This window comes from Peromyscus maniculatus, chromosome 6 (genome assembly GCF_049852395.1).
Source record: "Peromyscus maniculatus bairdii isolate BWxNUB_F1_BW_parent chromosome 6, HU_Pman_BW_mat_3.1, whole genome shotgun sequence".
Lineage (NCBI taxonomy): Eukaryota > Metazoa > Chordata > Mammalia > Rodentia > Cricetidae > Peromyscus > Peromyscus maniculatus.
The window spans coordinates 47,064,493-47,081,655 of NC_134857.1; the positions used below are offsets into that span (position 1 = coordinate 47,064,493).

Consider the following 17,163-nt stretch of genomic DNA (forward strand, 5'->3'; position numbering starts at 1 on the left):
TTCCCTTTTCAGTGCCATTATATTGATATTCATGTAAACTATCCTTTAATAATAATGTCTTTTCTACTAGAAAACCGTGTTTTCTGTAGCTCCTGGAGGATCAGTACTTTGGACCTCGGATAATCCTGAAAAAGGAGACATGTGGACTACAAAGAAGGTACTTATCATTCTAATGGCCTGGGTTAGTCACCAAGCATCATCCCATCCTGCTTGCTTGTCGCGTAGTAGGTCATTAATATTTGCTTTATGAATGAATGTAGGACTAAAGGCCAGTTAGCAGTGTGCGAAAACCAGAGGCCTTCCATAATGAGTGTGGAGTAGCGCGTCTTAATATCCTCATGAACTAAGCCCTTTATCTTGACTTTTGGACCAGAATGAAATTCTATGCAAGCTTTTCCCAGCAATGGCTGAGAACGTGCTTCCCTGCATATCCTGTCATCTATACGCATCTTTTCCCTCCATTTGAGAGCCACGATTGCCCCTGCTGTACACCACATGGCCCCCCACTTCCCGCACCGCCCGCCCCCTCATCAGCCTCGGCTGCCCGCTGTCCCCGCGAGTTCCAGAGCCCCATTTCATCCCTGCCCGTCACGGAACTGTGCGTAAATCCGCTCTCTCCCCCGACCCCCGCCACCTGCGTCCAGCTTCCGCCTCTGAGCACCTAGTGATGCAATGCTCTGCTTCCGCGTCGGCGACGGCGTGGGCAGTGACGTCACCGCGCCCTGACGTCAGGCCAACGTGCAGCGCGGTCGCCCGGGAGACCGGGGAAGCCATTTCACGTCCTTCGGAGTCCCGGGCTAGGTGAGGGTCACAGTCTTCCTCAGTTCCTCAGTTCCGGCGCGGAGGCTAGCGGCGCGGGACGGCGGGGATGGCGGGGGCGACGGGGAGGACGGGGGTGGGGAGACGGGGGCGGTGGGGGCGGGGAGGCGGGAGCGGGGAGGCGGGAAGACAGGGCAGCCGCCTCTGGGCCAGGCCTGGGCAAGCGCGGTCAGGCGGTTTGTTTCCAGTCTCGGGACGTGACCTCCCGCTCGCTCTCCTGCCCCTGACCTGCCCTCATGTGATTCACGTCCCCGGAATGGTACTTGAGGAAGGGCCTGGAAACAGAACTCGAGTTAATGACCGGGCGTGACATTGGTGTAAGAATCGGAAATGAACCACCAGGGACGTTTCTGCATTTGAAAACACACGTCTTTCTCGTGACCCCCACGTAGGTGCAACCACGTACCACTGTTCTTTGCCCAGGGCAGTTTACACATGTATAATGGGAAAGACCAAAGGGAACTTGTTTGGTAAAACAGGCAAAATAATGGACGGGCAAATTAAAAATTCCAAGTCTTCTCTTGCCAAAAAGCAAACACTCCCCTCCCTCACCCCAAAAAACCCTGAATTATCTGTGAATTCTTCCTCTGTTCTTTTTTGGGTATTCAAATCTTTATAAAGACCCAGTGGGCTTTTCCTTAAAATATAGGCATAACAAAAAATAAACATTGAAGAAAGTAGTGTCTCTGTCGTCATCTGGGGAATTTAGGTGTCTGCCTTCCTACTTGAAACCATCTGCACTCACTGCTTAGCAGAAAAGCAACTAGCTCCCACAGACTGTGGCCCCAGTTTACATGGGTTTTACAATAATGGATAGCAAACAGTGTTAAAGACCTTGTTATATGAGGACGAATTTGTGATGCTCTTGGGAGGAAGGCAATGCATGTATCTCAGCTGTATGAAAAGAATGGGATCCCTAATCTTGTTACCATCTTTTCTGCGATGTGCATCAAAGTCAAGTTCAACACTTCATTCCGATTCTCCCCCAACCCTGTGTTTTGGAGGGCCCTCTAATTTTCCAGGGTGCTATTTTTAATTTTTCTTTCTTAGTCTGAAGGCTGCCACTTCTGGTGGCATAGTAATAGGTTGGGGTAGAGTCACAGTGAAGGCACTAAATAAAATACGTTCCACTGGTACCTTAAATTTATACTGTTATTTAGACCCATGCTCACTAGTACTTTGGTGGATGGTACTTTACAAGGAGAATTAGTTGGTAATTTTAGGGGAAAATATTCCTAGTGGAGCTGAAGATATTATCCTTTCCATTAACTAATGGTGGCTTAACTGACGATAATGAGCCGCCTGGTTTCTTGCCATGTGACTGTGACAGTATGCCAAACATCAGATTATGTACTTGGTCGCTTGGACCCAGTTCGACGTAATTAACTTAACTCTCATGGTTGACCTCAGTTCACATTGCCAAATATACACATTGTCTTGTGTTATATGTGGGAAGACAACTCATGAGTTGTCTGTTTTAAACAGCAGCTTACTGAAATGAGGGATATGTGGGCTAACACAGAGTTGAGGAATCTCCCTCCCACCAATGGTTGAGCAGTTTGCAATAATAACACCAGTATTATTTTTGTCTTTAGTCTCTTGCCCTGACCTAACACAAACAACCTTAGGAAGCTTTTGCTAACTTTCCATCCCCACCTAAAAGATAGGTCAATATTCCTTTCTTGACTCTTAACATTACCTCTGTGTATCAGTCATGGGCTTTAGTGTAGCCGGACACATTTCTCTGTCCTGTGGTCCCGCAGCTGCTTTTAAAATAATCATTCAGAGGCTTAATGTTAATTACAAACTATTTGGTCTATGGCTCAGGCTTCTTGCTAGCTAGCTCTGACACCTTGAATTAAACTGTATACCACCACATGTCTCGTGGCTTTACCTGTATTCCATTACATCTTGTTCCCCTTGTGGCACTTGGGGTCTCCCCTGACTCCACCTTCTTGTTCCTGTATCTTTGCTTGGATTTCCCCTTCAGGCTATAACCTGTCTTGCCATAGGCCAGAGCAGCTTCTTTATTAACCAATAGTAGCAACACATATTCACAGTGTACAGAAAGACCATCCCACAGCACTTTAGACCTTCTTTTCTGCTGGGGAATCTGTGTCTTTATCATTTGAATCCGCTGCACCACTCCATACCACCATGCTGGACTTGGCATCTTCCACTCGTGTGTGTGTGTGTGTGTGTGTGTGTGTGTGTGTGTGTGTGTGTGTGTGTGTGTGGTTAGTATGCAGGTATGTATTCATGTTCATGGGCACACCTGTGTATGCATGTTTATGTATGTGTGCAGGCCAGAGGTTGATGCCAAGTGTCTTCATCACTCTCACCTTACAGGGTCCCTCATCTGAATGCTGAACTGGTTAGTTCAGCAAGTCTAGCTACCCAGTTTGCTTCTAGGAACCCTGGTCTCTGACTCCCAAGTCTGGGACTTCAGGTGGACTTCCATACCAGCCCTGTATTTGTGGGTGCTGGAGTTACATTTGTGTGGCCAGGACTTTACTCAATAAGCCATCTCCCTGTCCTCTTTACCCTTTCCATGGATAGATTTATCTTTCACTGGTAAAATTGGATGGGGTAGTCTTTGTCCAATTTGGGAAAAATCTGAAGGAAGAAAATGTCTCTGTTTCCTGTGGTTTCATGAAAGCAATAAAAAGAGTTTTATACTGAATTGTTGTTGTTAGAAAATGAAAATCTGTTAAAAGTACAATCTAGGTAAATTTGCATAGCTATCCATCCTGGCTGCAGTTGGCATGTGGTCTTTGATACTTTGGTGGCTCTTCTGTTCAGTGTCTATGTATTCCAACTTAGTAACTCTAAGTGTTTTTTGTGCTTCATAGCTTCAAAAAGCCTTGTTGGCACATTTCTTTCTAAATCTTTTCAGAAAAATGTTATTTTAGAATACTGAAAGTCTATTTAAAGTCTTAGTTACTCTGTTGCAAAACAAATAATTAATAAACCACTATTATTTTATTGTTAGTGTATAACTTTCTGAAAAATAGAAAAGTTATATGTCAATAATTTTTATAGCTCCCCATGTGGCTTAAGGACTAACCACAAAAACTTAAATTGTACCTTCTAACATGGACTCGATAAAACAAACATCTGTCAAAGTACTTATTGCCGGTTTGTCCCCAGATACTAAGAATTTTTACATCATTTGAATTTTCCTGTCAATGTATGAATTCTGACTATTGCCATCAATGTTTTTAGACTGTTTTTCTGCAGTGCTTTCTCAGTACATTGGGAGAATTATGAATCGTCACATTCCTGTGCATGCATTACCTGAAGAAATCCAAAAGGTATGATCTTGCATTATAAGAGTTTAACATTAGGAGTGTTTTAGTGGTTAGGTCATTCTAAAGCATAGGAGAGTGAATTTAAAAAACTCTGACAGAGCCAATGATTAATGTTCACGTTTGTAACTTTTTGTGATTTTTTTTTTGCATAATGCATTTTCACATCCATCAGTTCTCACCATTCACTATGTGCCAGCTGCCGTTTGGTTTTGTTTTGGACAGAGTCTAATTGTAGACTTGGTTGGAACTCACTATATAGACCGTGCAGGCCTGGAACTGGCGGTGATCCGCCTTCCTTTGCCCCCTGAGTGCTGGGGTTAAAGGTGAGCATCGCCACACTGGTGTTTAGATACGATTTTAATCTCTTACCAGTCGGTTTTGTCCTTTGCTCTGTGCAGATGGAATTGTGGTGAGGCACGGGGAAGCTGTCCAGGGTTTATTATCTCTTAGCAGTTTTGAGTGTTGGTAGCAGGCAGGCAGGAACAAAAGTGGGTAGCTCTCCGCAGTACTCAACTCTGGGGCAGGCCTTGAGGAGCAGGAGCCTTAGCTTTGGAAGTGTTAGAGTTCCTGTGCGAGCTTAGAGTACCAAGACCCTTAGCTTTACAAGTATTTCACTCTTGTGTAGACCTAGGAAGCTGAGATTCTTAAGCTCTTGATGGTGACCACTGTTTAAGCTCCTAGGCCTGGGACTACCTGAAGACTCCTGGCCTTAAAGGCCTTACACTTCCTGAAAGTCTTCTAGTGACCAGGGCCTGCAATTCTCTGGCCCCTCACAGGCTCCAGCGTCCCGTGCTGTGTGTCCTCCCAAGCTTCCTCTCGTTCTTGCCCTGGCTTGGCTTGTTCAGTGGCCTCTTGTTGCTACGCCCGTTGTCTGAGTTGCCACTGTCTGTCTGGGGCAGTTACTAATGTTCCTTTGCTACCGTTGTGGTCACATGCACAGCTCAGTGGCTCCACCTCCTTTGCAGCTGCCACTCTGCTGCTTTTACAGCCTGGACTGTTGACCCTCCAGCTCTGCTTTACTCCAGCTGTTGAGCAGCTGGCTGCTCTGCTGCTTCTGTGACTCGGTGTCCTGGCTGCCCAGCCATGACTGCTGCCGCTGATCCGTTCCACTGTCTCTGTTCTTGTTACCAGCTCAGCCTGTGCCACCAAATGTGGATGAGAGGACACCCCTGGGAAGAAGCCGTTTCTTGAGCCCAGTGTGGCAAACAGAGAGGAAACACAGCTCCCTGAGTGAGCACACAGCCGGTTTATGTAGCCAGAGAAAAGGTGTTTGCTGGAACCGCAGCCAACCTCCCACGCAAACGGTTTTGTCTTGGCACCACACAAGACAATGTCTCCTTTGTGCCTGTCTGTAACAGACACTTTGCTAGGCCACCATGGAAAATGCTCCCTGTCTCTGGCCTAGGTCATCTAGAGTTTACTTAGGCCTGCAGTAGCAGAAACTCTGGTACAAATGGTTTGAAACAGTTCTAGCTATGGCTGCATCTTCAGGAGCCAGAGCAGGCATCTGTGATCATTGTGCCATTTGTTCAGGACCTCTCAGAAGTGTGCAAAATGGCAGATGCTGGCCTAGAATAGTCCAGCTGGCTATCCGACCGACAGTCTTTTTAACTCAAGGCAGCCGGGGCAGCAAGGGAAAGCCTGACAGCTGCATCTAGAGAATCAAATGACCACATCCCCCATATCTTTGCTTATTTATAAGAAAACGTAAGTTTTTAAGTAAGAACTTAGTACTAGTACTGGTAGTGATTCTAATAGTACTTTAATAACAGTGCCTGTATAACATCCCGAGAAAAGGTAAATTCCCCCTTTTGTTTCAATTTCATATTTAAAACAAGTGTGTGTGTGCGCGCCCGCGCACATGCTCCAACATGTGCCACAGCATGCAAAGGTCAGAGGATGACTTATGGGAGTTGGTTCTCTTCTATCGTGTGGGTCTTGGCAATCTAACTCAGGTTGTCAAGCTTGGCCATGAGTATCTTTATTTGCTGAGCTGTCTTAAAGCTTTAATTTCATATTCATAATTCGTTTAGTCTAGTTAACAAGCAATTCTTGTTTTTTATGCTACCCTTCCTATTACTTTACATCTGTTCTCAGGCAAAGGCATTTCTTCTATATTTAGTTTTACAATCCATATATTGTTAATATAATAATTAAAAAATCACCTCTTCAAACATCGTTGACATGAATTGTGAGTTACAACCTTATACCTTAGCTGTTCCTATTGATACAGTTTCCCTAGCAAGTCTAGCATCAGCTCCCTACTCCCCTTAATCCTGCTAGGAAATGAATGTCTCAAGCATGTCTGTAATAGAGCTGTACCCCAGCCTTACAGCCAGCTCTTCATTAACTAGTAATTTATCACTCTCCATTGAAAACCATGCTCAGATTCAGATGGGCTTTTGCCACTGTTCCGGCTGCTGTGGACAGCCTGTTACCATCAATCACAGCATCGATTTGACTTGGTGCTGTTCTTGCTGCCCACCATCCAGATTTATGGAAATTTTAAAGGAAGTGTAGTTACCAGAAGGGATCCTTTAAATCACTGCATGCAGTTCTCTTTACCTTTGTAGTTAACTGTCAAATGCTAAGCACATAGGAAGCTTGACTATGCTGATACCTCAAAAATAGTTCTTCCATGGGTTTGAACAAATTCAAGGTCTTCCTCTCACTTGAACTGTGTTCCTTTTGTGAAATAGCTTAAGTGTGGGAGAGAGATGAAAAAAATCATTAAAAAAACCCACTAAAAGCAAAAACCCATATTTCAGATCCTAATCACTTGTTGGAAAGAAAATGAAGAAACATTAAATATCTACCAGACAGTGGTATGATTTCAGTTTCATATAAGACAGTGCCCAGGAGGCCAGAGGTGGTTCAGCTGCTATAGGTATCTGCTGCCTGACTTGATGATCTCATTTGGACCCCTGGGACCCATGATGGAAAGAGAACTGACTCCTGCAAGTTGTCCGTGTGAGAGTGGAGAGTTGAAGACCGCAATCCCTGGGTACCGGAGGTCGTCAGAGGTGGAGTTTTGTGTCAAAGACACGGACCTAGGGTTGGTTCCTGAGAGCTGAGTTTTCTATAGACTTAGAGCTGGGGAGTGCTTTTGTCATGTTGAGATAGTGAGAGGTAAGGATGGCAGGACTATGCTGGCAATGCAGAGTAGGGACAGCCAGAGAGGCTCAGCTGTCTACACCAGGGACAAGTCTACTAGCTGGAGCCTTGTCCTGCCCAGTGTGTAGAAGGTAAAGTATAGATTTGTGCTTCTTTTCAGACCTAAGTTAGATACCTTTAAGTAAAAAAACACTTTTATACCCATTAGTGTCATGCGCTCTTCTGGTGGTTTGACCAGAACCAGATAAAGCAACCAAAATGTGTATGGACACCCCCAAACTTAGAAGGTCTTCAAAAATAAGCTTTTCTTTTCTGAAACTTTTCACCTATGTGTTATCTGCATTGTCCATATTTATTTAATTACCTAATCATCAGGCAGTATTCTGTGTTGCCCACTTGCATAAGTTATTCTATAGAGAATCATGGTAAATATATGAATATTCAGATTGGACATCCCTGATATGAAATGCAAAATGCTTCAAAAGCTGGAAATTTTCAAGTGCTTATATTATCTACAAATGTAAGTTTTACATTGTGAATTTCTGTTTCATGCATGCACTTACTAAGATGTTGTGTAGGATCACACTTAGGCTAGGCATTTAACACAGGTGTAAAACATAAATGGATATTGTATTTAGACTTGGGTCTTAGTTCAGAAATCTCATTTTATATATACATACAACCCAAAGTCTGAGAAAATCTAAAATCTGAACCACTTGTGTTCATAAGCACTTCACTTAAGGATAATTATCATGTATAATTTGTATTGATAACAGTAATAATTCAAATTAGAATTGATTCATTTTTATGATGGAGAAAAAGGGACTTTTTTTCATAATGGCTTAGAAAATATGCTCCATTTTTTTTCCTTGAGGAAAAAAGACTTGAGGTGGATGAATCAGTGTACAGTGACAGAGATGTCTTTCAAAGCCTTTTTTTCTTCTTTCATTCTTTCTTGTCTCTTACTTTTTTTGTGTTACTTTATAGTCTGGTTCTTCTTCCTAAAGAAGCCCTGCTGTGTTTTCTTTATTTTCTTTTTCTGTGTATAGGCAAGGAGGGCTAGTGCAGAAATCAGAGAGGAGAGGCGAGAGAGCCTTTCTTCTTTCTCTCTGTACTTTGGCTGTGTGATATGATAATGGGTGTGCAGTGCATTAGAATGTGAAGATGGCTGTCTTCACTGTACCGTTAATAGCAAATGAGCAGTACCAGAGAAAGGACACTTGGAGGAAATAAAAAGGAGGTGAGAGAGATGGCCATCAAAGGAAAGAGTGGAGAAGAATGATGATGCTAATAAGCTCAAGTTGGAGTCTCTTGCCTGCTTAGAGGCAAAGATTAAGTCTCCTTTTGTTGGTCTCATCTCCTCAGGGAATCTTAGGGAAGAAGGAAGATAATCTTTGACTTTCATTTCCTGGTTCTTTTTATCACAGTTTCCAGCTGAGCACAGAGCACTTCTCAGACTTCCATCTCCTTAAGTGACAGAAAATGTACAAGAGGCCCATGGGGCCTATGTGTCCCATTTGTCTTTTGCTGGACTCTACAATTCCTTCTGTGTGCATTTAGCACCATCTCTGAGTCTGTTCTTTCTCTGGGCTGAGCTGCTCCCTACCTGTCTCTGACCTCAGATAACCAGCAGTGTTGCTGGAAGCTTCTGCCAGTATTCTGCCAGTCGAATGCAGCATTCTTTTACTCTGACAGTTCACGTCGAAAACAGAACTGAGGGATCAGCAAAGCAATAATTGTGTATCTCCTCCTCTTGTGAGTGTCAACTCACTTTATGGACTTATCATGTCCTCTTGTTAGAAAAATAAACAAATTTCTTTTGCTTTTTTTGCTAGGGGTTGTGGGTAAGTCAAAAGCAGTGAAGTAGTGGAAAGTCAGTCCACACAGAGAAAGCTAATCCCTTGTTTTTAAAATGATGAGAAAATGAAGACATTACAAGGTTTTAGCTTCAGGAGATCTCTATTACTGCTGGACACAAAGTAAAGAAGTCATCAGCCTTGTTTATTTTGCAGAGCAGAAGTGGCAGGGTAGGGGCTGGAGAGCACGCTGTTCTTTCCGGATAACAGCCCTCTCCCCAGCACTAACGGCTCACTGTGTTCTGTTTCAGCCAAGTCATTTTAGTACTCCGGGACTTTGAAATTTATTCCGAATAACAGTTTTATATTTCCAAGCACAGGTTGTCATTGCCAGAGAAAATAAACTTAATTTTTCAGGTCATTTTGGACCACTGTGGCTAGGTTCAGATTTTGTATTGAGTTAGAGCAGAGAATAAAAGAAAGTGGTCTTAGGAATGTTAGATCTAGAATCTTGGAAGGTGGTGGTGGTGGTGGTGGTGGTGGTGGTGGGTGTGTGTGTGGTTTAAAACTCTTGTAGTTTTGACACCTTATGATGAAAACTGTGTAATTTATGGAAACACTATTTACTTAATGCTGTGATCCAAAAGTAATTCATTAGTAAAAATATTTTTAAAACATTCTATCCCTAGTGCTGGGATTAAAAGTGTACATCACCACTACCTAACAAATTTCTTGAGTTTTAGTACTGGATATAATCTATGTTGTGAATGCACCAGTTCATTTAATCTTTTTTCATTCATCTTTTGAACTGTATATGTATTGTTCCCAGATTTTGGCTAACACATATAAGGCATTTACATGAACATATGTTTTTTATTTTGTAATATAAATACCCAAGGACCTATGGTAGGTTTAGTTTTTAAGAGATGATAAATTGATTCTTAGAGTGAATATACAATTTTATATTCTTCCCTGCAGTATCCACTTAGCTGAGTGATCTACTTTTCCAAATCTTTACTAGCATTTGGGAATGTCAGTAGGTGTAGTGATCGCACTGGAGATTTAATTTGTATATATATATATTTAAATCTAGTAATAGAGAACATCATATGCTCATTTGGTATTTGGTTAGTGTTAACTGTCAGTTTAATAGAATGTAGAATTACATGGGAGGTGGACTTCTGAGCATGCTCGAAGGGCATTATCTTGATTACAGTTGAGGTGGGAAGACCTGCCCACTGTGGGTGACACCATTCCCTTGCTGGGATCCTGAACTGTGTAGAGAAGGAGAGCTGACCAGCAGGATGTGTTCAACATTCTCTGCTTTCTGATGGTGACCAGCAGCTTCAGGCTTCTGCCTCCTTCACACGCCTGCCTTAATACATTGTACCGTTGAACTGTGAGCCAGAGTAAATTCTTCCTCCTGTAAATTGCTTTTCTCAGAGTATTTTATCATGGCAAAGAAAAAGAAATTACCAGTATCTGTGTGTCCTTTTCGGTCAAATGTTTCTTCGTGTTCTTTGTTGTTCTTCTAATTGTTTGTAAATTGTTGTTTTCAGAATTCTTTTTTTTTTTCTTTTGGTTTTTTGAGACAAGGTTTCTTTGTGTAGCCCTGGCTGTCCTGGAACTAGCTCTGTAGACCAGGCTGACCTCGATTAAAGGCATGAGCCACCACTGCCTGGCCAGTTCAGAATTATTTATATAATTTGGCTACTGACCATGTATATGGTCTGAAAATATTTTCTCCTGATATGTAGCAGCAAAGATGTTTAACTTTGTTGAAGCTCAAGCTGTCAAGATTTTTATTTACAGACAGGGGTGGTTTGAGTAGGTATGCCCCATGAATACCTATTGAATGCTTGGCCCATGGGGAGTGGCACTATTAGGAGGTATGACCTTGTTGGAGTGTGTCACTGTGGGAGTGGGCTTTGAGGCTTTGATGGCTGCTCTTCCAGAGGACCCGGGTTCAATGCCCAGCACCCACATGACAGCTCACAGCTGTCTGTAACTCCTGTTCCAGGGGATCTGATTACCACATACAGACATACTGGCAGGCAAAACACTGATTTATATAAAGTAAAAATAAATATTAAAAAATACAAAATTAGAAACCATAATAAACAAACAAAAGATCAGTAAGGCAAAAAATGCCCATACAAAGCAATGTGAGACAAAATACTCTCCAAAAATATCTTTGAGTTCATTTTGTGTTGGTCATCTACTGCTGGGCATAGGACCTGCCCTTAAGTGTGGTTTGTGCCTTACCTGGCAGCACAAGGCTGTTAGATGCTTCTTGTAGTTAAGTATGGTCAGGAATGCTGACAAAGGTTAGAAGCCTAATTTAATTTTTAAAAGTTATCATTTTTATATTAATTATAATTTTAAGAGCACAAACACTGCATTTATGAAGTTTGTTTTTATATTTACTTATTTATTTATTTATTTATTTATTTATTTATTTATTTATTTATTTATTTATTTATTTATTTTTTAAGCCAGGGTTTCTCTGTGTAGCTTTGGAGCCTGTCCTGGAACTCACTGTGTAGACCAGGCTGGCCTCGAACTCATGGAGATCCACCTGCCTCTGCCTCCTGAATGCTGGGATTAAAGGCATGCACCACCACCATCTGGCTTTAATGTATTTTTTAAGTGGATCTGCGTTTGTTTAATATACTCTACTTGCTAATGCTGCCTCCAGCAGAAGAGGCAGGAACTTCCTGTTAATGACGGCCCTTTTGTCAGGAGTGACAGCATGCTATTATGTTACTTTGGAAATGAGATGATAGAACATTGAGTTAGAAGAAGTGAGCACAAATTACAACTCACAACAAATACAGAACTTTTACTTGCTTCATTTGGATCCATAATTACAGTATTTCATAACATCTCAAGCTTCAGAAAATGTCCCAAGCAATTAGTCCATCAGACACTAAGAATTTGAAAATGGTTATATCCTTTCTGTTACAGTTTTGCCTGTAGAAAACTATTTATAATTGAACATCCCTGAAAATCTATGTGGGTTGTATATTTATTTAAGAGATGACTTAGGGCCCCCATATTATGCTTGGCCAAATCTGGAGACCATTCTTTTGGGCCTATTATTATTTTATTGTTTTGTTTCCAGATCACAATTTGATGAACGTTCAGAAAAACCTTTAAAATGCATTGCTTTACTTATTTTAGCTTTTCATCCCTTGATTGTTATGATGAATATATCTATTTTAATACCTTTCACAATGTGAAGCTTATATGGTTTGTTTCATATATCCAGCTGCAAGTCTACTGTAACCATCAAGAATTTTCTTTAGAATAAGGATAAGGCATTTTCCAGGAGGAGGAAAAAGGCTGTGACTAAAGGACAAAATTTAGGGATAAAATGCCTTAGAGTAAGCAATAGAATCTTCTAATTAATGAGATGAATCAAAACTCAGGACGAGCAAAGGGTCTTCTAGGAAGTATCCATCTGTTCTCAATGAATTTAGCTTCTGAAGGACTGACAGTATTTTGAATGGGATTGGAGAGTCACTCTTGTTATCTTGAAACCTGCTAGAGAGGATAATATGCAAATGCTGTACCATGAATGAAATGCTGTTGACTGACAAGTAAGCCTCATTTTAATTCCAGACAAGACTTCAAGAGTACATTATTAAAGTGTGGCTTATCAGGGTTAGTTTGTTTTTTTTGAGACAGGGTCATAGTGTATAGCCCTGGCTAACCTGGGAACTCATTATGCAGACCAGGCTGGCTTGAACTATTGGAAACCTACCACTTGTGCCTCCTGAGTGCTGGGATTAAAGGCCTGCACTACCATACCTGGGTACATGAGTAAAGGCTCTAACCCTTGGACCAATTTTACATTCACTAAGGTAGCACATGAGCCTTGCTATTTCATTTAATTTTTTCTTTATTATACTTATTTTAAGTGTATTTATGTGTGCCACAACACATGTACAAAGATGTCTCACAGGAGCTGGTTCTTGCCTTCCATCGTGTGGATCCCAGGGATTGACTTTAGTTTGTGAGGCTTGACAGTAAACATCTTTATCTGTTGGGCTATCTTGCCCATTTCCATTTCTTTCTCCTTTCTTTCTTTCTTTCTTTCTTTCTTTCTTTCTTTCTTTCTTTCTTTCTTTCTTTCTTTCTTTCTTTCTTTCTTTCTTTCTTTCTTTCTTTCTCTTTCTTTCTTTCTTTTTTTCTTCCTTCCTCCTTCCTTCCTTTCTCTCTCTCTCTCTTTTTTTTTTTAGATTTTTAAATTGTATGCATATGACTGGCTTACTTGCATATATAAATATGCACTGCATTTGTTCCTGATTCCCATGAAGGTTGAGAAGGAGCTATTGGATCCTCTGGAACTAGAGTTACAGTTGGTTGTGAGCCACCATTCAGATGCTGGGAACTGAACACAGGTCCTTGGCAGAGCAACAAGTACCCTTAACGTCTGAGCCATCTCTCCAGCCTTCACTTATTTTTGTGTCTGTGGTTACTAGCTCTCAGAACTATAGGAGGCATAGAATACATGGACTTTATGAAGATGTCTGATAAAGTTTGTCTTACTATGTATGAATATACGAGGTATGAATAACTTTAGGGTAGTTGCAGAGATAATTAATACTTGCATAATGAGATCTATTGGAACAGTATTTAGTCAATGGGACTAATGTCAACTAAGGTGATGTGGTGTGTGAAGTTCCAGCCTCAAAACATATCGAACATACATCTTACGTGTGTGTGTCTATAAATCTGTATATATATATACACATGTGTGACATATGCTGTTTTATATGCATATATTTGAATGTAGATGATGTAAGATATATACTTACATTAACATTTGTAGTTCTGCACTTGTATCTGAAAGCCTAGTGCTCACAGAAGAGATTAGAAATATTGGCTTTAAGGAGTAAGTAGCGTAAGGGGAAAAAAGAATATAAAGTCTGGACAAAGATCCCAAAATGTGAGTAGGACATTCAGTTATCAAGAGGAACTGTGGTGAGGAACTGGAAAGCCATTAGGCCTAGGACATAGACTCTTCCCATTATTTTTTTCTCTCTTTAGAGTCACAGTGTCTTGTTCTGAGCTTATTTCTGTGTGTTTCAGCCCAGTAATATGGCTAATTATGTACCATACACAGGATGCTTCACCCTTATAGTTGCTAGGAAAACCTAACTGCCTAACTCTTCAATACTTTCTTTTATATTATTCCATAAGGTCGCTTATTCCTGCCTAGAGGTTGGGTCTTCCATGTCCAAAGTATAATTTGGGGCTATCGATCAGTGATGGTGAGGGTGGGTGTGTAGATAAAGTCAGTCACATTGCTAAGCAGAACAGTATGTATGTAGTTAAACATGGGCATTGATTAGCATGATGTCAGTTGCACTATCCGCTATAACACAAAATTGCTGAAATATGAAAGAGTGATTCAGACTCAGGTTCTCTTAGAAAGTATTGCTAACAATGTTGCCAGTGAGATGCTTGAGTCCTTTCTTGTTCTCTTCTCTAAGATCTGCCACACTGAGCCATTCTGTTCTAGATGTCATGTTGGGAAACACATAGGACAAGTTCAGGGAAAACTAGGATGAGATGGAGATTAGAAAGCTTGTTATCACCGGGTGGTGGTGGTGGTGGTGGCCACCGCCGCCGCCGCCGCCACCGCCGCCGCCGCCGCCTTTAATCCCAGCACTCGGGAGGCAGAGGCAGGCGGATCTCTGTGAGTTCGAGGCCAGCCTGGTCTACAAAGTGAGTTCCATGAAAGGCGCAAAGCTACACAGAGAAACCCTGTCTCGAAAAACCAAATAAATAAATAAATAAATATTAAAAAACAGAAAGCTTGTTATCTATAAAAAAAAAAATGGAAGGAACTGGAGGTGGTTATCTGAGGATGAGGAAACACGGCGTATTCCTGATCGCTTTCTTGAACTGTTAGAAGAAGCAGGCTGTCTAGATCTTAGAATGAGCCGTGTGTGGCACAGACTGTGGATTTTTGCATGGATTTCCTGAGAGACAAAATTGGCAGAAGATGGAATAGACTGCTTTGGAAAGGAGTTTCTCATCCTTAAGGATGTCAGCATACAGACTAAACAATACGTCTCTGTCGGAGTAGACCCAAAGAACACATCTAAAGCTTAAACCAAGTCATTTATGATTTCTTTCAAACCTATTTTATAAATCTATACATTTGGTATCAGAGGTGGGGGATTGACATAATCATTCACACATTGCATTCTGGTGTTTGATTTGAAATTGTTAAGTGAGGCTATTTTATTTTATAACATTTGTTACCAGTTTGTTCCAAGTGACACTTGTGCAATGGATAGGTAGATGTGCTGTGACATAGATACAGGGACACCTTCTACATCCCTGTGCTGTATCATAGTTACAGGGACACCTTCTACATCCCTGTGCTGTATCATAGTTACAGGGACACCTTCTACATCCCTGCTGTATCATAGATACAGGGACACCTTCTACATCCCTGTGCTGTGTCATAGTTACAGGGACACCTTCTACATCCCTGCTGTATCATAGATACAGGGACACCTTCTACATCCCTGTGCTGTGTCATAGATACAGGGACACCTTCTACATCCCTGTGCTGTGTCATAGTTACAGGGACACCTTCTACATCCCTGCTGTGTCATAGTTACAGGGACACCTTCTACATCCCTGTGCTGTATCATAGTTACAGGGACACCTTCTACATCCCTGTGCTGTATCATAGTTACAGGGACACCTTCTACATCCCTGTGCTGTGTCATAGTTACAGGGATACTTTCTACTGTCTCAAGGGAGGTTGCATTAAGAAGAAACACTTTGACCAGGTATGGGGTGTTGCCTGTAATCCCAGTATTGGAGACAATAAAGTAGAAGGTGGTGGGTTGGAGGCCATTTTGGGCCAGTTACTGAATTCCAAGCCATGATGAGACATGTTTTTTTAAGTTGTTATTGACCAATCTAAGAATTGATTTTACTTTGGTGCCCTGGAGCTCTCTTACCTTTATGAAAGTGAATCAAACATAGGATATCCAAGGACTATTTTTTCTTAAGACAGCAAAAAAGAAGTGTCTTTTTCCTGGCTTGTTTTTTCACTGCCCTTGTATAGACCAGAGAGGCACACACTTTATCTGAAGGACACAAGAACTCATATGCCAATAATAGATAAGTATAATATGGTACATAAAAACATAAGTATTGGTTCTTAAAAAGACTTGGGTTTAATTTTAACATCCTTACCTTTTAGTGGGTTATGAAACTTCAGGAGTCTCAGTTTTATTCTATAAAATGAGTATAGCAAAGAAGAAAATAAGTTCAAAATGCTTTTCCTACTGTAGCTTTGGATAGAATGTTAAATTCTATAGAAATCCTAAAATGCTGAAGCTGAGTAAGAGTGTAGAGTTCATTTGGTTCAGTGCCATAATTTTATAAATGAGTAAAGTAGGATCTGAAAAACTCAGAGGTTTCTAGAATAGTGGTTCTCAACTTTTTCAATGCTGTGACCCTTTAGTACAATTCTTCCATGTTGTGGTGATGCCAACCATAAACTTATTGCTACTTTGTAACCAAAAGTTTTTTTGTGTCCTGCCTGGTCCACAGCTGCTTCGACCTAAGTAAATACACAGAGGCTTATATTAATTAAATCTGCCCCGCCATTAGCTCAGGCCTTCCATTGACTAGGTCTTACATTTAAACTTAGACCATTTCTGTTAATTTATATGTTGCCACATGTTCTATGTCTTTACCTGTGTGCCATTACATGCTGCTCCCTAGATGGAGGGCTGGCATCTCCTGACTCTACCTTCCTCTTCCCAGAATTCTCCTTGTCTGCTTATCCCACCTATACTTCCTGCCTGGCTACTGGCCAATCAGCATTTTATTAAACCAGTGCACAAAAGCATTATTCCACAGCATTCCCCCTTTTCTGTTTAATTAAAAAGGAAGGTTTTAACTTTAAAACAGTAAAATTACATATAACAAATGGTTATCAAGCAAGAATTACATTTATAATGTCTGATCTATTTGTACTTGGCAAAACTAAAGAAAATATTCTATCCTATATTTTTGAGTCTAAAGTTTTATATCTAATTTATTTTTCTTTTATTATAACCAAGGAAAATTATAACTATCTA

The 17,163-nt window shown here is 41.1% G+C and overlaps 1 protein-coding gene across 5 annotated transcripts in view; it reads left to right on the forward strand.

Annotated features, from left to right (window-relative positions):
• Positions 1-690: 690 nt before the first annotated feature.
• The window catches only part of Lekr1 (leucine, glutamate and lysine rich 1), a 183,175-nt gene continuing 166,702 nt past the window's right edge, over positions 691-17,163 (forward strand). For 4 of the 5 annotated variants that reach the window (XM_006972624.4, XM_076574196.1, XM_015989713.3 and 1 more), the window contains exons 1-2: positions 691-801; positions 4,045-4,133. In XM_006972624.4, the coding sequence (XP_006972686.1) occupies positions 4,086-4,133 (48 nt within the window). In that variant the 5' untranslated portion in view covers positions 691-801; positions 4,045-4,085. The remainder of the gene's footprint in view (positions 802-4,044; positions 4,134-17,163) is intronic. The other variant, XM_076574195.1, reaches the window with a different exon arrangement.